The following is a 25,000-nucleotide window of genomic DNA, read 5'->3' as shown; positions in this document are numbered from 1 at the left end:
AGGACAATGACTCCTTTGGCTAAGAAGCAACAGGTACAAGCACTTCATCCACAATAGCCATCAACACCCTAAATGCAGGACCTGGGAAGCTGCAGGGATAGTTATGATAATTATGGTCATATACAGTAGGATCATAATTTGATCACCCAGAAAATGAAATACTTGTAGTGTATTTGAGGTTTAAAAAGGCCTTCTGAAGTTTGTAATTTCCCAAGCAAACCAACTGTGATCTCTATAGCATATGTGTGAGTTGAGGTAATACTTTGTAAATAGTCCTCACCCCGCAGGTTCAAAACAGTTATACACTATACTGTGTATCAAAATGCTTATCAGGAACACTCACCCTTCCAGAGATCCCCTTGACCTGTTTGGCGCTGAGCGGTTCAAAGTCCACAGCGATGTATCCCTCCATAGCGGTCAGCAACTTCCTGGTGGTGCAGTTGGTGGAGTTGGCCTGCTCCCACCAGTTGCCCTGGTACCAGCCTGGTATGATCCACTGGTACTTACTACCATACATGTTCAGGTTGTACGCCTGGGGGAAGGATGTTTGGTTAGTACACACACATACAGGTGTGTCCATACAAACACACACCACATACAGTGTATGCAAACAACTACACACACACACACACACTACCGTACATACACGGGGCGCGCGTGCACCCACAAACATACAAGCACCCACCTTGTACCTATTCTATGTCAAACAACAGTCTGCATTGACATTGTAATCTGTCTTAGACACATTGTTAATCATTACAGACAGTCATGTCAGTGGTATGATGTTCTGTAAAACACTGGTCACTGAGACAGTCATGTCAGTGGTATGATGTTCTGTAAGACACTAGTCACTGAGACAGTCATGTCAGTGGTATGATGTTCTGTAAGACACTGGTCACTGAGACAGCCATGTCAGTGGTATGATGTTCTGTAAGACACTGGTCACTGAGACAGTCATGTCAGTGGTATGATGTTCTGTAAGACACTGGTCACTGAGACAGTCATGTCAGTGGTATGATGTTCTGTAAAACACTGGTCACTGAGACAGTCATGTCAGTGGTATGATGTTCTGTAAGACACTGGTCACTGAGACAGTCATGTCAGTGGTATGATGTTCTGTAAAACACTGGTCACTGAGACAGTCATGTCAGTGGTATGATATTCTGTAAGACACTGGTCACTGAGACAGTCATGTCAGTGGTATGATGTTCTGTAAGAAACTGGTCACTGAGACAGTCATGTCAGTGGTATGATGTTCTGTAAGACACTGGTCACTGAGACAGTCATGTCAGTGGTATGATGTTCTGTAAGACACTGGTCACTGAGACAGTCATGTCAGTGGTATGATGTTCTGTAAGACACTGGTCACTGAGACAGTCATGTCAGTGGTATGATGTTCTGTAAAACACTGGTCACTGAGATATCAGTCATTAATGTCAATATGAATAGGATTTCAGATTTTACTGACACTCATAATGATAGTTATGGTTATAATACCATACATGGGAAACATCTGCCACACCCATATGTTCGACAACTTGATGGGTGTGCGTGTGTGCATGTGTTTCTGCATGCGTGGGTGCGTGTGTGTGCGTGCGTGCGAGTGTGTGTGTGTGTGTGTGTGTGTGTATATATACAAACAATACTCACACAGCAGAATACTTTGGAGGCCAGGTTCTCATCAAACTGTCCGATAATGATCCTTACGTCATTATCCTAAAGAGATGGCATAACAGACAAAAGGTTTAGCCTTGCGCTACAAGCAGCTAATCATTAGCAGCAATCACATCACAATAGTGCACTTTGCATAACATACATATTCTAGGCTCTGTCTGAAGACTCTGTACTGTGCAGTATGAGATGTGCTATGCAAATATCACCACATTAACAATTCCTAAACAAATGTAACAGCTGTCCTAGTGGGAGAATGTTTGGTTCTCTGTAGCTCAGTTGGTAGAGCATGAAGCTTGTAATGCCAGGATATTGGGTTCAATTCCCGGGACCACCCATATGCTGCTAAATGACATATTTTATATTATTATATAGTATTATATTACTATATACACTGCTCAAAAAAATAAAGGGAACACTTAAACAACACAATGTAACTCCAAGTCAATCACACTTCTGTGAAATCAAACTGTCCACTTAGGAAGCAACACTGATTGACAATAAATTTCACATGCTGTTGGGCAAATGGAATAGACAACAGGTGGAAATTATAGGCAATTAGCAAGACACCCCCAATAAAGGAGTGGTTCTGCAAGTGGGGACCACAGACCACCTCTCAGTTCCTATGCTTCCTGGCTGATGTTTTGGTCACTTTTGAATGCTGGCGGTGCTTTCACTCTAGTGGTAGCATGAGACGGAGTCTACAACCCACACAAGTGGCTCAGGTAGTGCAGCTCATCCAGGATGGCACATCAATGCGAGCTGTGGCAAGAAGGTTTGCTGTGTCTGTCAGCGTAGTGTCCAGAGCATGGAGGCGCTACCAGGAGACAGGCCAGTAAATCAGGAGACGTGGAGGAGGTCGTAGGAGGGCAACAACCCAGCAGCAGGACCGCTACCTCTGCCTTTGTGCAAGGAGGAGCAGGAGGAGCACTGCCAGAGCCCTGCAAAATGACCTCCAGCAGGCCACAAATGTGCATGTGTCTGCTCAAACGGTCAGAAACAAACTCCATGAGGGTGGTATGAGGGCCCGACGTCCACAGGTTGGGGTTGTGCTTACAGCCCAACACCGTGCAGGACGTTTGGCATTTGCCAGAGAACACCAAGATTGGCAAATTCGCCACTGGCGCCCTGTGCTCTTCACAGATGAAAGCAGGTTCACACTGAGCACGTGACAGACGTGACAGAGTCTGGAGACGCCGTGGAGAACGTTCTGCTGCCTGCAACATCCTCCAGCATGACCGGTTTGGCGGTGGGTCAGTCATGGTGTGGGGTGGCATTTCTTTGGGGGGCCGCACAGCCCTCCATGTGCTCGCCAGAGGTAGCCTGACTGCCATTAGGTACCGAGATGAGATCCTCAGACCCCTTGTGAGACCATATGCTGGTGCGGTTGGCCCTGGGTTCCTCCTAATGCAAGACAATGCTAGACCTCATGTGGCTGGAGTGTGTCAGCAGTTCCTGCAAGAGGAAGGCATTGATGCTATGGACTGGCCCGCCCGTTCCCCAGACCTGAATCCAATTGAGCACATCTGGGACATCATGTCTCGCTCCATCCACCAACGCCACGTTGCACCACAGACTGTCCAGGAGTTGGCGGATGCTTTAGTCCAGGTCTGGGAGGAGATCCCTCAGGAGACCATCCGCCACCTCATAAGGAGCATGCTCAGGTGTTGTAGGGAGGTCATACAGGCACGTGGAGGCCACACACACTACTGAGACTAATTTTGACTTGTTTTAAGGACATTACATCAAAGTTGGATCAACCTGTAGTGTGGTTTTCCACTTTAATTTTGAGTGTGACTCCAAATCCAGACCTCCATGGGTTGATAAATTGGGTTTCCATTGATTATTTTTGTGTGATTTTGTTGTCAGCACATTCAACTATGTAAAGAAAAAAGTATTTAATAAGATTATTTATTTCATTCAGATCTAGGATGTGTTGTTTAAGTGTTCCCTTTATTTTTTTGAGCAGTATATATATAATAATTTTATCACATTCAAATAAACGGTGATATCAGCACTTCAGATGTTGATATCAGTGTAATTGCCACCTAATCAGTGTAAGGACTACAGGTTACTTTCACCTCATCAGTGTAAGGACTACAGGTAACTGGCCTGATGGTGTAGATATAGGTGCTGGGCTAAGTCCCAAATGGCCATTTGGGATATACACTTGGATAAACACTTGGTGTTTCTTTGTTAGCTATAGGGCAGAGGCTGCAATATCAAGCCACAAAGTGTCAATCCATAACAACACAGCCATTAGTGTCAGCGGAGAGAATTGCTTCCTATCCACAGGGCCAGGGAGGAGAGATCTACATGGAATTGAGAGCACATGCTAGCATGATTGAGTCAGTAAATAGTTCACCACCTCCTCAAAGTAGCAGGAGCTTTGAGTAGCGAGGATTGAAGTCTGAGGTTCCCGTCTCTGCCTCTAACAAGAGCAATCTGTCTGTCACCACTCTGCGTTGGTGGTGAACTGCATAGACCTCCTCAACCCATACAATCACACAAAAAACATGTGATTAAATCTTGATACAGGAAGGAAAGGGGTAGTAGTGATGCTTGACTCGAATGCGGGAATGTGCATGTCTATCAAAACACAACTGGTACCCTTCTCCCTATCCCCTATTGGCCCTATAAAAAGAAGTGCACTATGTAGGGAACAGGGTGCCATTTAGGATGTACGCTAAGGTAGTAACACATGTATCAAGTCTTGAAAAGGTCCGTTTTGACTGAGGATGTATAGTTGAAGTCGGAAGTTTACATACACTTTAGCCAAATACATTTAAACTCAGTTTTCACAATTCCTGACATTTAATCCTAGTAAAAATTCCCTGTTTTAGGTCAGTTAGGATCACCACTTTATTTTAAGAATGTGAAATGTCTGAATAATAGTAGAGAAAATGATTTATTTCAGCTTTTCTTTTTTTATCACATTCCCAGTGGGTCAGAAGTTTACATACACTCAATTAGTATTTGGTAGCATTGACTTTAAATTGTTTAACTTGGGTCAAATGTTTCGGGTAGCCTTCCACAAGCTTCCCACAATAAGTTGGGTGAATTTTGGCCCATTCTTCCTGACAGAGCTGGTGTAACTGAGTCAGGTTTGTAGGCCTCCTTGCTCGCACACGTTATTTCAGTTCTGCACACAAATGTTCTATAGGTTTGAGGTCAGGGCTTTGTGATGGCCACTCCAATACCTTGACTTTGTTGTCCTTAAGCCATTTTGCCACAACTTTGGAAGTATCCTTGGGGTTATTGTCCATTTGGAAGACCCATTTGCGACCAAGCTTTAACTTCCTGACTGATGTCTTGAGATGTTGCTTCAATATATCCACATAATCGTCCATCCTCATGATGACATCTATTTTGTGAAGTGCATCAGTCCCTCCTGCAGCAAAGCACCCCCACAACATGATGCTGCCACCCCCGTGCATCACGGTTGGGATGGTGATCTTCTGCTTGCAAGCATCCCCCTTTTTCCTACAAACATAACAATGGTCATGATGGCAAAACAGTTCTATTGTTGTTTCGTCAGACCAGAAGACATTTCTCCAAAAAGTACGATCTTTGTCCCCATGTGCAGTTGCAAACCGTAGTCTGGCTTTTTTATGGCGGTTTTGGAGCAGTGATTTCTTCCTTGCTGAGCGGCCTTTCAGGTTATGTCAATATAGGACTCGTTTTACTGTGGATATTGTCACGAGCGTCTAGGACCAGTAGATATGTGAAATCAGGAGCAGGAGACAGAGGGCCGGAGCAACTGAGTTTTAATAAGAAATACCAGTCGTAATAGCCGTTGGGCACAGGGCGTGTAGCGAAGTCCGCCAGGAGAAAACACTTTTCTCAAAAAAAACAAAGAAGCGCACTGAAAAAACAAACAGCGCGCGGGGCGCAGCCCGGCAATATAATGACTTCTCAATCGGATACAATACAACTGTCCTTCGTGAACAAATGAACAATCCCGCACGAGAACCCCAACTGAAAATACACATTAAATAACCCCCCACTAATGACAAACACAAAACAGGTGCGGGATAGACAGACAAAACCAACAGACACAGAAACAACGATCGGTGGCAGCTAATAGGCCGGCGACGACGACCGGCGAGCGCCGCCCGACCGAGGAGGGGCGCCACCCTCGTTAGATACTGTGACAGTACCCCTCCCCTGACGCGCGGCTCCAGCTTCGCGCCGACGCCGGCCTCGGGGACGGCCCGGAGGGCGAGGCGCCGGCCGATCCGGACGGCGACGGTGGAATTCTTGTAGCATCGGTGGATCTAGAATGTCCGCCGCCGGAACCCAGCACCTCTCCTCCGGACCGTACCCCTCCCAGTCCACGAGGTACTGCAGGCCCCCTACCCGACGTCGGGAGTCCAGGATGGTTCGGACTGTGTACGCCGGGGCCCCCCCGATGTCCAGGGGGGGCGGGGGGACCTCCAGCACCCCATCGTCCTGTAGTGGACCAGCTACCACCGGCCTGAGGAGAGACACATGAAACGAGGGGTTAATGCGGTAATATGTAGGGAGTTGTAACCTGTAACACACCTCGTTTATCCTCCTCAGGACTTTGAACGGCCCCACAAACCGCGGACCCAGCTTCCGGCAGGGCAGGCGGAGGGGCAGGTTCCGCGTCGAGAGCCAGACTCTGTCCCCCGGATTATACACGGGGGCGTCACTGCGGTGGCGGTCAGCGCTCTCCTTGTGTCGTTCAACAGCTCTCCTTAGGCACTCCTGGACACCATTCCAGGTCTCCTGAGAGCGCTCCACCCATGCCTCCACCGCAGGAGCCTCCGTCTGGCTCTGTTGCCATGGCACCAGGACCGGCTGATATCCCAAGACCACCTGGAAGGGTGACAGGTTGGTAGAGGAGTGGCGCTGAGAGTTCTGGGCCATCTCGGCCCATGGCACGAACTGCGCCCACTCCCCTGGCCGGTCCTGGCAATATGACCGCAGAAACCTGCCCACCTCCTGGTTGATGCGTTCTACCTGCCCATTACTCTCGGGGTGGAAACCCGAGGTCAGGCTGACCGAGACCCCCAGCCTCTCCATAAACGATCTCCACACCCTGGACGTGAACTGGGAACCCCGATCAGATACGATGTCCTCGGGCACCCCATAGTGCCGGAAGACATGGGTGAACAGGGCCTCCGCGGTCTGCAGGGCCGTAGGAAGACCGGGCAAAGGGAGCAGACGGCAGGACTTAGAGAACCTGTCCACAACGACCAGGATCGCCGTATTCCCCTGGGACGGCGGGAGATCCGTGAGGAAATCCACCGAGAGGTGAGACCAAGGTCGTTGCGGAACAGGGAGGGGCTGTAATTTCCCTCGAGGCAGGTGCCTAGGAGCCTTGCACTGAGCGCACACCGAACAGGAAGAGACATAACGCCGAACATCCTCAGCCAAGGTGGGCCACCAGTACCTTCCCTTCAGGCCCCGCACTGTCCGTTCCACCCCAGGATGACCCGAGGAGGGTAGAGTGTGGGACCATCGGATCAGTCGATCGCGAACACCAAGCGGAACGTATTTCAGGCCCACGGGACACTGCGGTGGAGTGGGTTCTGACCGACCCGCCCGCTCGATGTCCGCATCCACCTCCCATACCACCGGCGCCACCAGACAGGAGGCGGGAAGTATGGGAGTAGGATCGATGGTCCGCTCCTCGGTGTCGTAGAGACGCGACAGTGCGTCAGCCTTCCGGTTCCGGGAACCTGGAATGTACGAGAGAGTGAAGTTAAACCTCGTAAAAAACATGGCCCACCTTGCCTGACGGGGATTAAGCCTCCTCGCTGCCCGGATATACTCCAGGTTACGGTGGTCGGTCCAGATGAGAAAAGGGTGACGTGCCCCCTCAAGCCAATGTCTCCACACCGTCAAAGCCCTGACCACAGCTAACAGCTCCCGGTCCCCCACATCATAGTTGCGCTCCGCCGGGCTCAGCTTCTTAGAAAAGAAGGCACATGGGCGGAGCTTCGGAGGAACGCCCGAGCGCTGCGATAGCACAGCTCCTACCCCAGCCTCGGACGCGTCCACCTCCACTATGAATGGCAAAGAGGGGTCCGGATGCGCCAGGACAGGTGCGTTGGTAAACAGAACCTTCAGACGAAGGAAGGCTCTGTCCGCCTCTGCTGACCATCGTAGCCGCACCGGCCCCCCCTTCAACAGTGAGGTAATGGGAGCCGCCACCTGACCAAAACCCCGGATAAACCTCCGATAATAATTAGCGAACCCCAAGAACCGCTGCACCTCCTTCACAGTGGTTGGGGTTGGCCAATTACGCACAGCCGTCACGCGGTCACACTCCACCTCCACCCCCGAGGTGGAAATGCGATATCCTAGAAATGAGACGGCTCTTTTGAAGAACTCACATTTCTCCGCCTTGACGTATAGGTTATGCTCCAGCAGCCGCCCAAGCACTTTACGCACCAGGGACACATGCTCGGCGCGTGTGGCGGAGCAAATCAGGATGTCATCGATGTACACCACCACACCCTGCCCGAGCATGTCCCGAAGGACCTCGTCCACAAAGGATTGGAAGACAGCGGGAGCGTTCTTTAACCCATACGGCATGACGAGGTACTCATAATGGCCCGATGTGGTACTAAATGCGGTTTTCCACTCGTCTCCATCTCGGATACGCACCAGGTTATATGCGCTCCTGAGATCTAATTTCGTGAAGAAGCGCGCCCCGTGAAATGACTCCACTGCCGTAGCAATGAGAGGTAGCGGGTAACTGAAACCCACTGTGATAGCATTTAGACCTCTATAGTCAATGCACGGGCGCAGACCTCCCTCCTTCTTTTTCACGAAAAAGAAGCTCGAGGAGACGGGGGATTTAGAGGGCCGAATGTATCCCTGTCTCAAGGACTCAGTGACGTATGTATCCATAGCCACTGTCTCCTCCTGAGACAGAGGATACACGTGACTCCTAGGAAGAACCGCGTCGGCCTGGAGGTTTATCGCACAATCCCCTCGTCGATGGGGTGGTAATAGAGTCGCCTTCGTCTTACTGAAGGCGATAGCCAAATCGGCATACTCTGAGGGAATGTGCACGGTGGAGACTTGGTCTGGACTCTCCACCGTAGTCGCACCGATGGAAACTCCTATGCACCTACCTGAGCACTCCCTCGACCACCCCGTAAGAGCCCTCTGTCTCCACGAAATCTGAGGGTTGTGCGTAGCCAGCCAGGGGATTCCCAGTACCACCGGAAACGCTGGGGAGTCAATGAGGAACAGGCTGATACGCTCCTCATGACCCCCCCACGTCTGCATCACCAGTGGCACTGTGACCTCCCCTACCTGGCCTGACCCTAGCGGTCGACTATCTAAGGCGTGCACGGGGAAGGGGTGGTCCAGCTGAACCAGGGGAATCCCTAACCTCTTCGCTAACCCAAGGTCCATAAAACTCACAGCTGCACCTGAATCGACTAGTGCCTTATACTGGAAGTGAGGGGAAAAATCTGGAAAACAAACCGAGGTGTACATGTGGTCGACAGGGGGCTCTGGGTGTGGCTGGTGCGGACTCACCTGGGGTTTCGAAGTAGTGCTCTGCCTGCCCTCCGAACTCCCGGGGGGACCACTCCAGCACCGGTCCACAGTGTATCCTCTGCGTCCCCATCGGGTGCAGGAGAGACCCCCCCTCCGGTCCTCCTCGACGCAGCCCCCCCTATCTCCATGGGCTGTGGAGCGGGGGGACTGGGAGGCGGAACGAACAGGCCCCGACTGGAACGTCCCCGGGAAGCCAGCAGGTTGTCCAGTCTAATGGACAAGTCCACCAGTTGGTCGAGGGTGGAGGCGTTGTCCCTACAGGCCAGCTCCCGGCGGACGTCCTCGCGAAGGCTACACCTATAGTGGTCTATCAAGGCCCGCTCGTTCCACCCCGATCCAGCGGCGAGAGTCCGGAATTCTAGGGCGAAATCCTGAGCGCTCCTCGTCTCCTGTCTCAAATGGAATAACCGCTCACCCGCCGCCCTGCCCTCCGGGGGATGATCGAAAACCGCCCGGAAGCGGCGGGTGAACTCAGGGTAGTCGCCCCGAGCCGAGTCTGGGCCATCCCAGACCGCATTGGCCCATTCTAGGGCTCGACCCGTGAGACAGGAGACGAGGACGCTCACCCTCTCTTCGTCGGAGGGGGGGGGGCGGACGGTCGCCAGGTAGAGTTCCAATTGGAGCAAGAACCCCTTGCACCCAGCGGCCGTCCCATCGAACTCCCGGGGAGGAGTAATCCGGATACCACCGGCGCCCGCTTCAGGAGGTGTGTAGGGGCGCAGGGTGAGGGACCGGAGCTGGTCCAGCTGGGGAAGCACCTCTCTCCCAATTCTCCAACCGGGCCAACACCTGGTCCATGGCCGAGCCTAGGCGGTGGAGGAGGCTGGCGTGTTGAGAGACCTGCTCAGCCATGGACGGCGCTTCTGCTCCTGCTGATTCCATTTTATTGGTGCGGGATTCTGTCACGAGCGTCTAGGACCAGTAGATATGTGAAATCAGGAGCAGGAGACAGAGGGCCGGAGCAACTGAGTTTTAATAAGAAATACCAGTCGTAATAGCCGTTGGGCACAGGGCGTGTAGCGAAGTCCGCCAGGAGAAAACACTTTTCTCAAAAAAAACAAAGAAGCGCACTGAAAAAACAAACAGCGCGCGGGGCGCAGCCCGGCAATATAATGACTTCTCAATCGGATACAATACAACTGTCCTTCGTGAACAAATGAACAATCCCGCACGAGAACCCCAACTGAAAATACACATTAAATAACCCCCCACTAATGACAAACACAAAACAGGTGCGGGATAGACAGACAAAACCAACAGACACAGAAACAACGATCGGTGGCAGCTAATAGGCCGGCGACGACGACCGGCGAGCGCCACCCGACCGAGGAGGGGCGCCACCCTCGTTAGATACTGTGACAGATATAGATACTTTTGTACCTGTTTCCTCCAGCATCTTCACAAGGTCCTTTGCTGCTGTTCTGGGATTGATTTGCACTTTTCGCACCAAAGTACGTTCATCTCTAGGAGACAGAATGCGGCTCCTTCCTGAGTGGTACGACGGCTGCGTTGTCCCATGGTGTTTATACTTGCGTACTATTGTTTGTACAGATGAACGTGGTACCTTCAGGCATTTGGAAATTGCTCGCAAGGATGAAGCAGACGTGTGGAGGTCTACAATTTTCTTTCTGAAGTCTTGGCTGATTTCTTTTGATTTTCCCATGATGTCAAGCAAAGAGGCACTGAGTTTAAAGGTAGGCCTTGAAATTTGTCCACAGGTAGACCTCAAATTGACTCAAATTATGTCAATTAGCCTATCAGAAGCTTCTAAAGCCATGACATCATTTTCTGGAATTCTCCAAGCTGTTTAAAGGCACAGTCAACTTAGTGTATGTAAACTTCTGGCCCACTGGAATTGTGATACAGTGAATTATAAGTGAAATAATCTGACTGTAAACAATTGTTGGAAAAATGACTTGTGTCATGCACAAAGTAGAATTCCTAACCGACTTGCCAAAACTATAGTTTGTTAACAAGAAATTTGTGGAGTGGTTGAAAAACGAGTTTTAATGACTCCAACCTAAGTGTATGTAAACTTCCGACTTCAACTGTATTTCTATCCAGCTAAAACCACAGTATGGGTGAACAGTCCTTTTCCATTTCCGATAAATAATTTCCCCTTACACCATTGAAAAGCACGTCAACAGTGAAGAGGCAACTCCGGGATGCTGGCCTTCTAGGCAGAGTTGCAACGATAAAGCCATATCTCAGACTGGCCAATTAAAAGAAAAGATTAAGATGGGCAAAATAACAGACGCTGGACAGAGGAACTCTGCCTAGAAGGCCAGCATCCCGGAGTCGCCTCTTCACTGTTGATGTTGAGACTGGTGTTTTGCAGGTACTATTTAATGAAGCTGCCAGTTGAAGACTTGTGAGGCGTCTGTTACTCAAACTAGACACTCTAATGTACTTGTCCTCTTGCTCAGTTGTGCATCGGGGCCTCCCACTCCTCTTTCTATTCTGGTTAGAGCCAGTTTGCAATGTTCTGTTAAGGGAGTAGTACAGTACACAGTGTTGTACGAGATCTTCAGTTTCTTGGCAATTTCTCGCATGGAATAGCCTTCATTTCTCAGAACAAGAATAGACTGACGAGTTTCAGAAGAAAGTTCTTTGCTTCTGGCCATTTTGAGCCTGTAATTCAACCCACAAATACTGATGTTCCAGATACTCAACTAGTCTAAAGAAGGCCAATTTTATTGCTTCTTTAATCAGAACAACAGTTTTCAGCAGTGCTAACATAATTGCAAAAGGGTTTTCTAATGATCAATTAGCCTTTTAAAATGATAAACTTGGATTAGCTAACACAACGTGCAATTGGAACACAGGAGTGATGGTTGCTGATAATCGGCCTCTTTACACCTATGTAGATATTCCATAAAAAATCTGCCCTTTCCAGCTACAATAGTCATTTACAACATTAACAATATCTACACTGTATTTCTGATCAATTTGATGTTAAAAAAATCGCTTTTCTTTCAAAAACAAGGACATTTCTAACTTTTGAATGGTAGTATACATATATATATATTTCACAACATACATTATTTTGTCATCAGTAAAATTACCTAACTTCAACTGTAAACTTTTCACTCTTTTTAGGAGGCCATCATTTCGTGTGATGTAAACGAGAAAAATGGGCCATTTTGGAAACATACAGTGCCTTCAGAAAGTATTCACACCCCTTGACTTTTTGCACATTTTGCTGTGTTACAGCTTACATTTTATTTAATGTATTACATTTAGATTTTGTGTCCCTGATCTACGCACAATACCCAATAATGTCAAAGTGGAATTATGTTTTTAGAAATGTTTACAAATGAATACAAAATGAAAAGCTGAAATGTCAATAAGTATTCAACCCCTTTTTTGTGGCAAGCCTACATTTGCTTAACAATTCACATACTAAGTTGCAATAATGGTGTTTAACATGATTGTTTAATGACTACCTCATCTCTGTATCCCACACATACAATTATCTGTAAGGTCCCTCAGTCAAGCATTGAATTTGAAGCACATTTTCAATCAGGGACCAGGGAGGTTTCCCAAAGGTTCGCATAGAAGGACACCTATTTGTACATGGGTAGAAAGAAAATAAAAATAGACATTGAATATCCCTTTGAGCATGGTGCAGTTATTAATTACACTTTGTTTTGTGTATCAATACACCGAGTCACTACAAAGATACTGGCCCCTTTCCTAACTCAGTTGCCGGAGAGGAAGAAAACCACTCAGGGATTTCACCATGAGGCCAATGGTGACTTTAAAAAAGTTAGAGAGCTGTGATAGGAGATAATTAACAGCAGGACATTAACCTAAAACACAAGGCCAAATATACACTGAAGTTACTTATCAAGATGACATTGAATGTTCAAGATAAAGTTTTGACCAAGTTAAAGTTTTGAGTAAAATTCACTTGAAAATCTATGGCAAGACTTGAAAATGACTATCTAGCAGTGATCAACAATCAACTTGACAGAGCTTGAAAGATTTTTTAAAGAACAATGGGCAAATATTGTACAATCCAGGTGTGCAAAAGACAGCTGTAAATCAAATCAAATCAAATGTTACTTGGTCTCATACACATGGTTAGCAGATGTTGATGCGAGTGTAGCGAAATGCTTGTGCTTTTAGTTCTGACAGTGCAGTAATATCTAACAAGTAATCTAACAATTCCACAACAACTACCTTATACCCACAAATCTAAGTAAAGGAATGGAATAAGAATATATACATATAAATATATGGATGAGCAATGACCGAGCAGCAGAGGCAAGATGCAATAGATGGTATAAAATACAGTATATACATTTGGGATGAGTAATGCAAAATATGTAAACATTATTAAAGTGGCACTTTAAAGTGACTAGTGATCTATTTTTTAAAGTGGCCAATGATTTCAAGTCTGTATGTAGGCTCTGCCTCTCCGAGTTAGTGATTGCTGTTTAGCAGTCTGATGGCCTTGAGATAGAAGCTGTTTTTCAATCTCTCGGTCCTAGCTTTGATGCACCTGTACTGACCTCGCCTTCTGGATGATAGCGGTGTGAACAGGCAGTGGCTCGGGTGGTTGTTATGCTTGATGACCTTTTTGGTCTTCCTGTGACAACGGGTGCTATAGGTGTCCTGGAGGGCAGGTAGTTTTGCAGACCGCACCACCCTCTGGAGAGCCCTCCGGTTGTGGGCGGGTGTAATCGCTACCAAATGTGATTCTAACATGTATTGACTCAGGAGGTTGAATACTTGTCTAATCAAGATACAGTATATTAGTGTTTTATGTACCATAAATGTAAAAAAAAATATATAGACAATTTTCTTCACACTTGGACATTACAGAGTAGTTTGGGTAGATTGTTGAAAAAAAAAGACAATTTAATCCATTTGAATCCCACTTTGTTACACAACGAAATGTGTAAAAAGTAAAGGGGTGTGAATACTTTCTGAAGGCACTGTAGATTGTTAACGATACAAATGCATTATCTTAGCTTGTGTGTCCTCTGACTAGTGACTAATACAAGTCCTGCCATTCACTCTGCCAACACACCAGCTGTGTCTCTCTGCGCCTTGGATCTGACCCTTTATACTGAATAATTATTTAAGTTCAATAGACCGTTACTCAAGCCAGGCTGAGACACTCTACATATGTCACATATCCATTTATCAGTGGGGAGTCACCAGCCTCTGTCATCACAGCTCCAATGGCCTCAGGGTGTTGGATGAACTAAATAGGATTATAATGCTACATATCAGTATGTTTTAGATCCAATAAACACGCTATGCGTAACACACTCAGGACATAATTCCAACGGGAAATAAAATGCGATGAAAAATCAACCACTTCTGTATTTTTGGTCATGTAATTCTAGGTTGTTTATGGGTCCAAGTAAAACACACACCCAATGCCTTACAAAATGAAAAGGGTCTTGAAATGCCAAGGCTGTAACCACAAATTGTATAGGTTTATTAGCCGTAACAGCCCTCTATACCACTATAGTACCTCCATGGGTGATTTTCCATCTGTACAACCCGGCATGGCGTGTGGTCCACATTTGCCACCTGCTTTCTCTTATCGCTACAGAAACCCCAATCAAAAGGGCACTTTTCCCCACAATACCTACAATGCCATGGTGGACCGTACTCATCAGAGCCAGAGTGCATGCTGGGAGTAATCAGAGTAGTTGGGGGTTCTGTGTGGACCACTCTGCTTTGCAGACACTTGTCATTTTCAGAGCCCCTTGGCTCGGCTTGAACCTCGCTCTAATAGGGCTCTGTTCCTCTCAGGCCTGAATGGTGCCCCTGTTCCCTGGAGGAAGGTACTTAAACTCAAATGTCTCCAGCTGTGAGGGAACTGAATATGGACAATACCGACCCAGAGAGACCTGGTAATATCCACCATCCTCTGCCCTGGAACCAGAGTTTTATTGTGAGAATTCTAAATTTGAACTACTGGTCTCTAATTGACATGTGGCACCTGTTGCAGGTGGAACTGTTGCATGTAGCTGCTTTAAAACTTCTTTGGGCTAGGGGGCAGTATTTTGACATCCGGGTGAAAAATGTGCCCAAAGTAAACTGCCTGCTACTCAGGCCCAGAAGCTAGGATATGCATATAATTTGGATAGACAACACCCTAAAGTTTCTAAAACTGTTAAAATTATGTCTGTGAGTATAACAGAACTTATTTGGCAGGCGAAACCCCGAGGACAAACCATCCAGGATTTTTTGTTGTTGAGGTAACAGTGCTTTCAATGGGCGTTCTATGTGTATCTAGATTTATAAGGCACTTGCTTGCAGTTCCTATCGCTTCCACTGGATATCAACAGTCTTTAGAAATTGGTTGATGTTTTTCTTTAGAGAAATGAAGAAGTATGGCAGTTCAGAACAAGGGTCCAGCCTAGTGCACTCTAATGTTTTGATGCGCGCTCCAGGTCACGCGCTTCACGTTGTTTTATCCGGTATTGAACACCGTTTATCCCGTCTTAAATTTGATCAATTATTTACGTAAAAAATACCTAAAGTTCTATTAGGAAAGTTGTTTCAAATGTTTGCACATCGTTTACAAGTAAGTTATTAGATATTTTGTAGTCATGCTGGGCGAGTTGGAACCGGTGTTTTTCTGAATCAAACGCACCAAATAAATGGACATTTTGGAGATATAATGACGGAATTATTCGAACAAAAGGACCATTTGTGATGTTTATGGGACATATTGGAGTGCCAACAAATGTATTTATTTTATTTTTTATTTCACCTTTATTTAACCAGGGAGGCAAGTTGAGAACAAGATTCTCATTTACAACTGCGACCTGGCCAAGATAAAGCAAAACAGTGTGACACAGACAACAACACAGAGTTACACATGGAATAAACAAACAAGCCTATAACACAATAAACAAGTCAATGATACAGTAGAAAAAAGAAAGTCTATATACAATGTGTGCAAAAGGCATGAGGAGGTAGGCAATAAATAGGCCATAGGAGCAAATAATTACAATTTAGCAGATTAACACTGGAGTGATAAATGAGCATATGATGATGTGCATGAAGAGATACAGGTGTGCAAAAGAGCAGAAAAGTAAATAAAATAAAAACAGTAAGGGGATGAGGTAGGTAGATAGGGTGGGCATTGTACAGATGGACTATGTACAGCTGCAGCGATCGGTTAGCTGCTCAGATAGCTGATGTTTAAAGTTGGTGAGGGAAATAAAAGTCTCCAACTTCAGCGATTTTTGCAATTCGTTCCAGTCACTGACAGCAGAGAACTGGAATGAAAGGCGGCCAAATGAGGTGTTGGCTTTGGTGTGTTGGCTTTGTCTGTGAGTATAACAGAACTTATTTGGCAGGCGAAACCCCGAGGACAAACCATCCAGGATTTTTTGTTGTTGAGGTAACAGTGCTTTCAATGGGCGTTCTATGTGTATCTAGATTTATAAGGCACTTGCTTGCAGTTCCTATCGCTTCCACTGGATATCAACAGTCTTTAGAAATTGGTTGATGTTTTTCTTTAGAGAAATGAAGAAGTATGGCAGTTCAGAACAAGGGTCCAGCCTAGTGCACTCTAATGTTTTGATGCGCGCTCCAGGTCACGCGCTTCACGTTGTTTTATCCGGTATTGAACACCGTTTATCCCGTCTTAAATTTGATCAATTATTTACGTAAAAAAATACCTAAAGTTCTATTAGGAAAGTTGTTTCAAATGTTTGCACATCGTTTACAAGTAAGTTATTAGATATTTTGTAGTCATGCTGGGCGAGTTGGAACCGGTGTTTTTCTGAATCAAACACACCAAATAAATGGACATTTTGGAGATATAATGACGGAATTATTCGAACAAAAGGACCATTTGTGATGTTTATGGGACATATTGGAGTGCCAACAAATGTATTTATTTTATTTTTTATTTCACCTTTATTTAACCAGGGAGGCAAGTTGAGAACAAGATTCTCATTTACAACTGCGACCTGGCCAAGATAAAGCAAAACAGTGTGACACAGACAACAACACAGAGTTACACATGGAATAAACAAACAAGCCTATAACACAATAAACAAGTCAATGATACAGTAGAAAAAAGAAAGTCTATATACAATGTGTGCAAAAGGCATGAGGAGGTAGGCAATAAATAGGCCATAGGAGCAAATAATTACAATTTAGCAGATTAACACTGGAGTGATAAATGAGCATATGATGATGTGCATGAAGAGATACAGGTGTGCAAAAGAGCAGAAAAGTAAATAAAATAAAAACAGTAAGGGGATGAGGTAGGTAGATAGGGTGGGCATTGTACAGATGGACTATGTACAGCTGCAGCGATCGGTTAGCTGCTCAGATAGCTGATGTTTAAAGTTGGTGAGGGAAATAAAAGTCTCCAACTTCAGCGATTTTTGCAATTCGTTCCAGTCACTGACAGCAGAGAACTGGAATGAAAGGCGGCCAAATGAGGTGTTGGCTTTGGGGATGATCAGTGAGATATACCTGCTGTAACGTGTGCTACGGGTGAGTGTTGTTATCGTGACCAGTGAACTAAGATAAGGTGGAGCTTTACCAAGCACTGACTTATAGATGACCTGGAGCCAGTGGGTCTGGCGACGAATATGTAGCGAGGGCCAGCCGACTAGAGCATACAGGTCGTAGTGGTGGGTGGTATAAGGTGATTTGGTAACAAAACGGATGGCACTGTGATAGACTGCAACCAGTTTGCTGAGTAGAGAATTGGAAGCTATTTTGTAAATGACATTGCCGAAGTCGAGGATCGGTAGGATAGTCAGTTTTACTAGGGTAAGTTTGGCGGCGTGAGTGAAGGAGGCTTTGTTGCGAAATAGAAAGCCGATTCTAGATTTGATTTTGGATTGGAGATGTTTAATATGAGTCTGGAAGGAGATTTTACAGTCTAGCCAGACACCTAGGTATTTGTAGTGGTCCACATATTCTAGGTCAGAACTGTCCAGGGTGGTGATGCTAGTCGGGCGGGCGGGTGCGGGCAGCGAACGTTTGAAAAGCATGCATTTGGTTTTACTAGTGTTTAAGAGCAGTTGGAGGCCATGGAAGGAGTGTTGTATGGCATTGAAGCTCGTTTGGAGGTTAGTTAGCACAGTGTCCAAGGAAGGGCCAGAAGTATACAGAATGGTGTCGTCTGCGTAGAGGTGGATCAGGGAATCGCCCGCAGCAAGAGCGACATCATTGATATATACAGAGAAAACAGTCGGCCCGAGAATTGAACACTGTGCTACCCCCATAGAGACTGCCAGAGGTCCGGACAACATGCCCTCCGATTTGACACACTGAACTCTGTCTGCAAAGTAGTTGGTGAACCAGGCGAGGCAGTCGTTAGAAAAACCAAGGCTATTGAGTCTTGCGATAAGAATACGGTGATTGACAGAGTCAAAAGCCTTGGCCAGGTCGATGAAGAGGGCTGCACAGTACTGTCTTTTATCGATGGCGGTTAAGATATCATTTAGTACCTTGAGCGTGGCTGTGGTGCACCCGTGACCGGCTCGGAAACCGGATTGCACAGCAGAGAAGGTACGGTGGGATTCGAAATGGTCAGTGATCTGTTTATTAACTTGGCCTTCGAAGACGTTGGATAGGCAGGGCAGGATGGAAATAGGTCTGTAACAGTTTGGGTCTAGGGTGTCACCCCCTTTGAAGAGGGGGATGACCGTGGCAGCTTTCCAATCTTTAGGGATCTCGGACGATACGAAAGAGAGGTTGAACAGACTGGTTATAGGGGTTCCAACAATGGCAGCGGATAGTTTTAGAAAGTGAGGGTCCAGATTGTCTAACCCAGCTGATTTGTACGGGTCCAGGTTTTGCAACTCTTTCAGAACATCTGCTCTCTGGTTTTGGGTGAAGGAGAAGCTGGGGAGGCTTGGGTGAGTAGCTGTGGGGGGGAGCTGTTGGCCGGGGTTGGAGTAGCCAGGAGGAAGGCATGGCCAGCCGTTGAGAAATGCTTATTGAAATTTTCGATTATCATGGATTTATCGGTGGTGACCGGGTTACCTAGCCTCAGTGCCGTGGGCAGCTGGGAGGAGGTGCTATTGTTCTCCATGGACTTTACAGTATCCCAAAACTTTTTGGAGTTAGAGCTACAGGATGCAAATTTCTGCTTGAAAAAGCTAGCCTTTGCTTTCCTGACTGACTGCGTGTATTGGTTCCTGACTTCCCTGAACAGTTGCATATCACGGGGACTATTCGATGCTATTGCAGTCCGCCAGAGGATGTTTTTGTGCTGGTCAAGGGCAGTCAGGTCTGGAGTGAACCAAGGGCTATATCTGTTCTTAGTTCTGCATTTTGTGAACGGGGCATGCTTATCTAATATGGTGAGGAAATTACTTTTAACGAATGACCAGGCATCCTCGACTAACGGGATGAGGTCAATATCCTTCCAGGATACCCGGGCCAGGTCGATTAGAAAGGCCTGCTCACAGAAGTGTTTTAGGGAGCGTTTGACAGTGATGAGGGGTGGTCATTTGACCGCGGACCCATAGCGGATACAGGCAATGAGGCAGTGATCACTGAGATCCTGATTGAAAACAGCGGAGGTGTATTTGGAGGGCGAGTTGGTCAGGATAATGTCTATGAGGGTGCCCATGTTTACGGATTTGGGGTTGTACCTGGTGGGTTCCTTGATGATTTGTGTGAGATTGAGGGCATCTAGCTTAAATTGTAGGACTGCCGGGGTGTTAAGCATATCCCAGTTTAGGTCACCTAACAGAACGAACTCTGAGGCTAGATGGGGGGTGATCAATTCACAAATGGTGTCCAGGGCACAGCTGGGAGCGGAGGGGGGTCGATAGCAGGCGGCAACAGTGAGAGACTTATTTCTGGAGAGATTAATTTTTTTAATTAGAAGTTCGAACTGTTGGGGTATAGACCTGGAAAGTATGACAGAACTTTGCAGGCTATCTCTGCAGTAGATTGCAACTCCTCCCCCTTTGGCAGTTCTATCTTGACGAAAAAAATGTTGTAGTTGGGTATGGAAATCTCAGAATTTTTGGTGGCCTTCCTAAACCAGGATTCAGACACGGCAAGGACATCAGGGTTGGTGGAGTGTGCAAAAGCAGTGAGTAAAACGAACTTAGGGAGGAGGCTTCTGATGTTGACATGCATGAAACCAAGGCTTTTTCGATCACAGAAGTCAACAAATGAGGGTGCCTGGGGACATGCAGGGTGGTTAACTACACACACAGCCTGAGTTCGTGGCTGGGGCCGACAGATAAACAAATAATAAACAGAATGGAGTACCGTGAATAATGGACAGTTCAGCAGGCATCAGCTATGTAGCCAAGTGATCATAGGGTCCAGGGGGCAGCGGTAGATGGAACAGGGAGGCCGCGGAGTAGTCGCTACTATGCTAGCACGCGGGCGACACGGCGCTTAAAGTTAGTGGCCCGGGGCTAGTAGAAGCGTCTGCTCCGACGTCTGACGGAGGCCGGTTGGAGGCACAGCGGACGGAGTATTCGTCGGCAGACCAGTCATGGTGGTGCGGCGGGGCGCCGTGTCGACAAAGGATCCAAGCCAGATGGCGAAAGAGGTATTGTAGATGTATTGTAGATGTAGTAATTTAGTTTGCTAGCCAGGGGATGCGCCTGGCTCACAGCTAACTGGTGCTAGCTTCAGGGCATGGGGCGTTAGCCACTATAGCCACTCGGTAGCAGCGGTGATCCGGTGCCAAGGTCCAGAGCTTACGGCAAGGATCCGGTGGTCGTGGGTTCTAGCCGTGTTTGGGTGGAGTTGGGGTGAACAACTGGCCGGGAGATGGGCCTCAGGGATAGCTTCGGTACTGAGTAACTCGGTGGGTGCTAGCAAGCTGTGAAGATCAGGAGTAATGGTCCAGGGATTACGGCAGGAATCTGGCGTTGTAGTGGAGAGACAGTCCGATACTGGTAGGCTGGCGAGTATTATCCAAGCTAAAAAAAAGGGCTGGTATCTGTGCAGAAGGTAAAGGCCGCTAGCAGTGGCTAACAATGACTAAATAGCTTGTAGCGAAATTAGCTGGTTAGTTTCTGATGGCTAGGTGGCTCTTGCTATAAAGTCTAAAAATTAAAAATAGTAGCGGTTCTGTATCACATTGGGTGAGGCAGGTTACCGGAAGGTGTAATTGAGTTAAAATGGAAAAGAGATTGAAAATAAAAATTTAAATATATACAAAAAAGGACGAAAAATACAAAAGTCCACGAGAGGATGAACAAAACACATCTGCACTGCTACGCCATCTTGGAACAAAGGTAAGGCATGAATTAAATCGTTATTTTTTACTTTGTGTGGGGCGCTGTCCTAAGATAATCACATGGTTTGCTTTCGCTGTAAAGCCTTTTTGAAATCTGACACAGTGGCTAGACTAACGAGAAGTTAAGCTTTAATTTGGTGTGTTGCACTTGTGAATGTATGAAAGTTAAATATTTGTTATAATTTCTTTTGAATTTGGCGCTCTACCATTTCACCGGATGTGTCAAATCGATCCCATTAACTGGATTTGAGCCCAAAGAAGTTTTAAGGTTGTTCTGTTTGGGTCCTGCTGGTCTCTGGGATGGAGTTTTGTTATGGCTATTCTTATTCACTTTCAGGTCAGGTGGTTACAGTACAGTATGTATTAACCAATAGCAGCAGCTTCCCAGACGGTTGATTAATCCATGCTGGCGATGCTGTTAGTCACTTTACTCTTGGGTTAATGTAATAACACTACAAACACAATGAGGATGTGTAACACAACACTAGGCATGATTACATGGCTTTACTAAAACCTGAGGCTGTGTCCCAAATGCCACCCTATTCCCTATATAGTGCACTACTTTTGACCAGGGCACATTGTCAAAGGATGCCATTTGGGACACAGCCTGTATGAGGCAAACTAGGCCTGTTCATGAGCACGTCTATCTGTTTAATAGACTGACACTGTCCTACCCATTACAGTACCATCACGTCTGGCTTTGACGATTACTCCATTGCAAGAGCCTTTACTAGATCTAATAATGGACATTGTCTAATGTTCAACACTAAAACACCTGTGTCAAACAACCGACTGACCGATGTGGTTTTCAGTCTGGACCGTGACCAGTTTAATCCGGTGTGTTAGTGCTGGGCTGTAACAAAAACCTGCCCACTCAATAGCTCTCCAGGACAGGAGACAGTTGAAGACCCCTGATCTTATAGTAAGGCATTACGTGAGTATTACAGATACATTAGGAGATGTATTGCCATCCAACCAATGGATTAGTCTAAACAAAGAGATGTGATACTGTTGAGTTAGAACCTGGGGCAGCAGTGTTGTGAGAAGAGGTGTGATACCGATGAGTTAGAACCAGGGGCAGCAGTATCGTGAGAAGAGGTGTGATACTGATGAGTTAGAACCAGGGGCAGCAGTGTTATGAGAAGAGGTGTGATACCGATGAGTTAGAACCAGGGGCAGCAGTGTTGTGAGAAGAGGTGTGATACCGATGAGTTAGAACCAGGGGCAGCAGTGTCATGAGAAGAGGTGTGATACCGATGAGTTAGAACCAGGGGCAGCAGTGTCATGAGAAGAGGTGTGATACCGATGACTTAGAACCCGGGGCAGCAGTATCGTGAGAAGAGATGTGATACTGATGAGTTAGAACCAGGGGCAGCAGTATTGTGAGAAGAGGTGTGATACCGATGAGTTAGAACCAGGGGCAGCAGTGTCATGAGAAGAGGTGTGATACTGATGAGTTAGAACCAGGGGCAGCAGTGTCATGAGAAGAGGTGTGATACCGATGAGTTAGAACCAGGGGCAGCAGTGTCATGAGAAGAGGTGTGATACTGATGAGTTAGAACCAGGGGCAGCAGTGTTATGAGAAACACATACTGGAGTTCTCAGCTATTCAGAGACTTAGGAATACCAAAGGTACTACATCAATTTGAAAGCACAGGTAGGAAAATGTTGCAGAGTGGACAATGACGTGTGGCTCCAAAAATGTTTATGCCATAACAGGCAATAAAGTGTCTGACACACTAGTAATGGTATTAGTGCTGGAAGTAGCAGTGTTGGTTATTACAGAGTCTTGGTTTGATTGTCAGTATTATCTTTAGTTGATCAAACAGTAATTCCATTGAAGATGTTAGTGGATTTTGTGATATGGCTGGAGTCAGTGTATTCATGAGTGCACACCGTAGCAAACCTGTAGCAAAATGTTTTGCAACGAAAACTAGCGTTGTTATTGGAAAAGTGTAGGTTAGTCATTTTATTTTTCGTCACGTTTTCTTTCGGTTAGTTCTTAATGTATACACCTCTGGTACATGGCCACAGCTTCTCCACAGAGACATACGTTTCCTGTGGTGTGCTCCTGACAGCTACCTCTCTGTTCTTAATCCATTCTGAGGAGCTTAACTTTGTGTGTGCGTGTGTGTGTGCGTGCGTGCGCCTGAGAGAGACATATGGAAAGAAAGAGAGAGAAAGAAAAGGAGAGAAAAAGACAAGTGTGTATGAAAGAGAGCGAGAAACAGAGAGATGGGAGATAGAGTATATGAGAAAAAGAGACAGCGCAAGATATATATATATATGAGAGAGAGAGAGAGAGAGAGAGACTTCACTTGCTTTGGCAATCATAACATATGTTTCCCATGCCAATAAAGCCTTTCAATTGAAATTGAATTGAATTGAGAGGGAGAGCGAGTGAGTGAGGAAAGAAAGAGGCTAGACAGAGGTCATGGGAGATACAGAGAAAGAAAGAGACACACAGACACACAAGAGAAACAGGCCCTGTACAGTACAGTTCCTATCTGCCGGTGGTTGTCTGTTTCGACCCCTGTACAGTACAGTTCCTATCTGACGGTGGTTGTCTGTTTCGACCCCTGTACAGTACAGTTCCTATCTGCCGGTGGTTGTCTGTTTCGACCCCTGTACAGTACAGTTCCTATCTGACGGGGGTTGTCTGTTTCGACCCCTGTACAGTACAGTTCCTATCTGACGGTGGTTGTCCTGTTTCGACCCCTGTACAGTACAGTTCCTATCTGCCGGTGGTTGTCTGTTTCGACCCCTGTACAGTACAGTTCCTATCTGCCGGTGGTTGTCTGTTTCGACCCCTGTACAGTACAGTTCCTATCTGCCGGTGGTTGTCTGTTTCGACCCCTGTACAGTACAGTTCCTATCTGCCGGTGGTTGTCTGTTTCGACCCCTGTACAGTACAGTTCCTATCTGACGGGGGTTGTCTGTTTCGACCCCTGTACAGTACAGTTCCTATCTGACGGTGGTTGTCTGTTTCGACCCCTGTACAGTACAGTTCCTATCTGCCGGTGGTTGTCTGTTTCGACCCCTGTACAGTACAGTTCCTATCTGACGGGGGTTGTCTGTTTCGACCCCTGTACAGTACAGTTCCTATCTGACGGTGGTTGTCTGTTTCGACCCCTGTACAGTACAGTTCCTATCTGCCGGTGGTTGTCTGTTTCGACCCCTGTACAGTACAGTTCCTATCTGACGGTGGTTGTCTGTTTCGACCCCTGTACAGTACAGTTCCTATCTGCCGGTGGTTGTCTGTTTCGACCCCTGTACAGTACAGTTCCTATCTGCCGGTGGTTGTCTGTTTCGACCCCTGTACAGTACAGTTCCTATCTGCCGGTGGTTGTCTGTTTCGACCCCTGTACAGTACAGTTCCTATCTGACGGTGGTTGTCTGTTTCGACCCCTGTACAGTACAGTTCCTATCTGCCGGTGGTTGTCTGTTTCGACCCCTGTACAGTACAGTTCCTATCTGACGGTGGTTGTCTGTTTCGACCCCTGTACAGTACAGTTCCTATCTGACGGTGGTTGTCTGTTTCGACCCTGTACAGTACAGTTCCTA

At 46.8% G+C, this 25,000-nt stretch overlaps 1 protein-coding gene across 1 annotated transcript in view; it reads right to left on the bottom strand.

The window, feature by feature from the left end:
* LOC115174040 (gamma-aminobutyric acid type B receptor subunit 2) overlaps positions 1-25,000 on the bottom strand; it is a 413,659-nt gene that overhangs the window by 129,093 nt on the left and 259,566 nt on the right. Inside the window, exons 5-6 of the mRNA XM_029732652.1 lie at positions 1,651-1,716; positions 344-532 (exon numbers count right to left, since the gene is read on the bottom strand). Of these exons, the coding sequence (XP_029588512.1) occupies positions 344-532; positions 1,651-1,716 (255 nt within the window). The remainder of the gene's footprint in view (positions 1-343; positions 533-1,650; positions 1,717-25,000) is intronic.

The sequence above is a fragment of the Salmo trutta genome, chromosome 34 (genome assembly GCF_901001165.1).
Source record: "Salmo trutta chromosome 34, fSalTru1.1, whole genome shotgun sequence".
Taxonomy (NCBI): domain Eukaryota; kingdom Metazoa; phylum Chordata; class Actinopteri; order Salmoniformes; family Salmonidae; genus Salmo; species Salmo trutta.
This window is presented reverse-complemented; position numbering and strand designations above follow the sequence as displayed.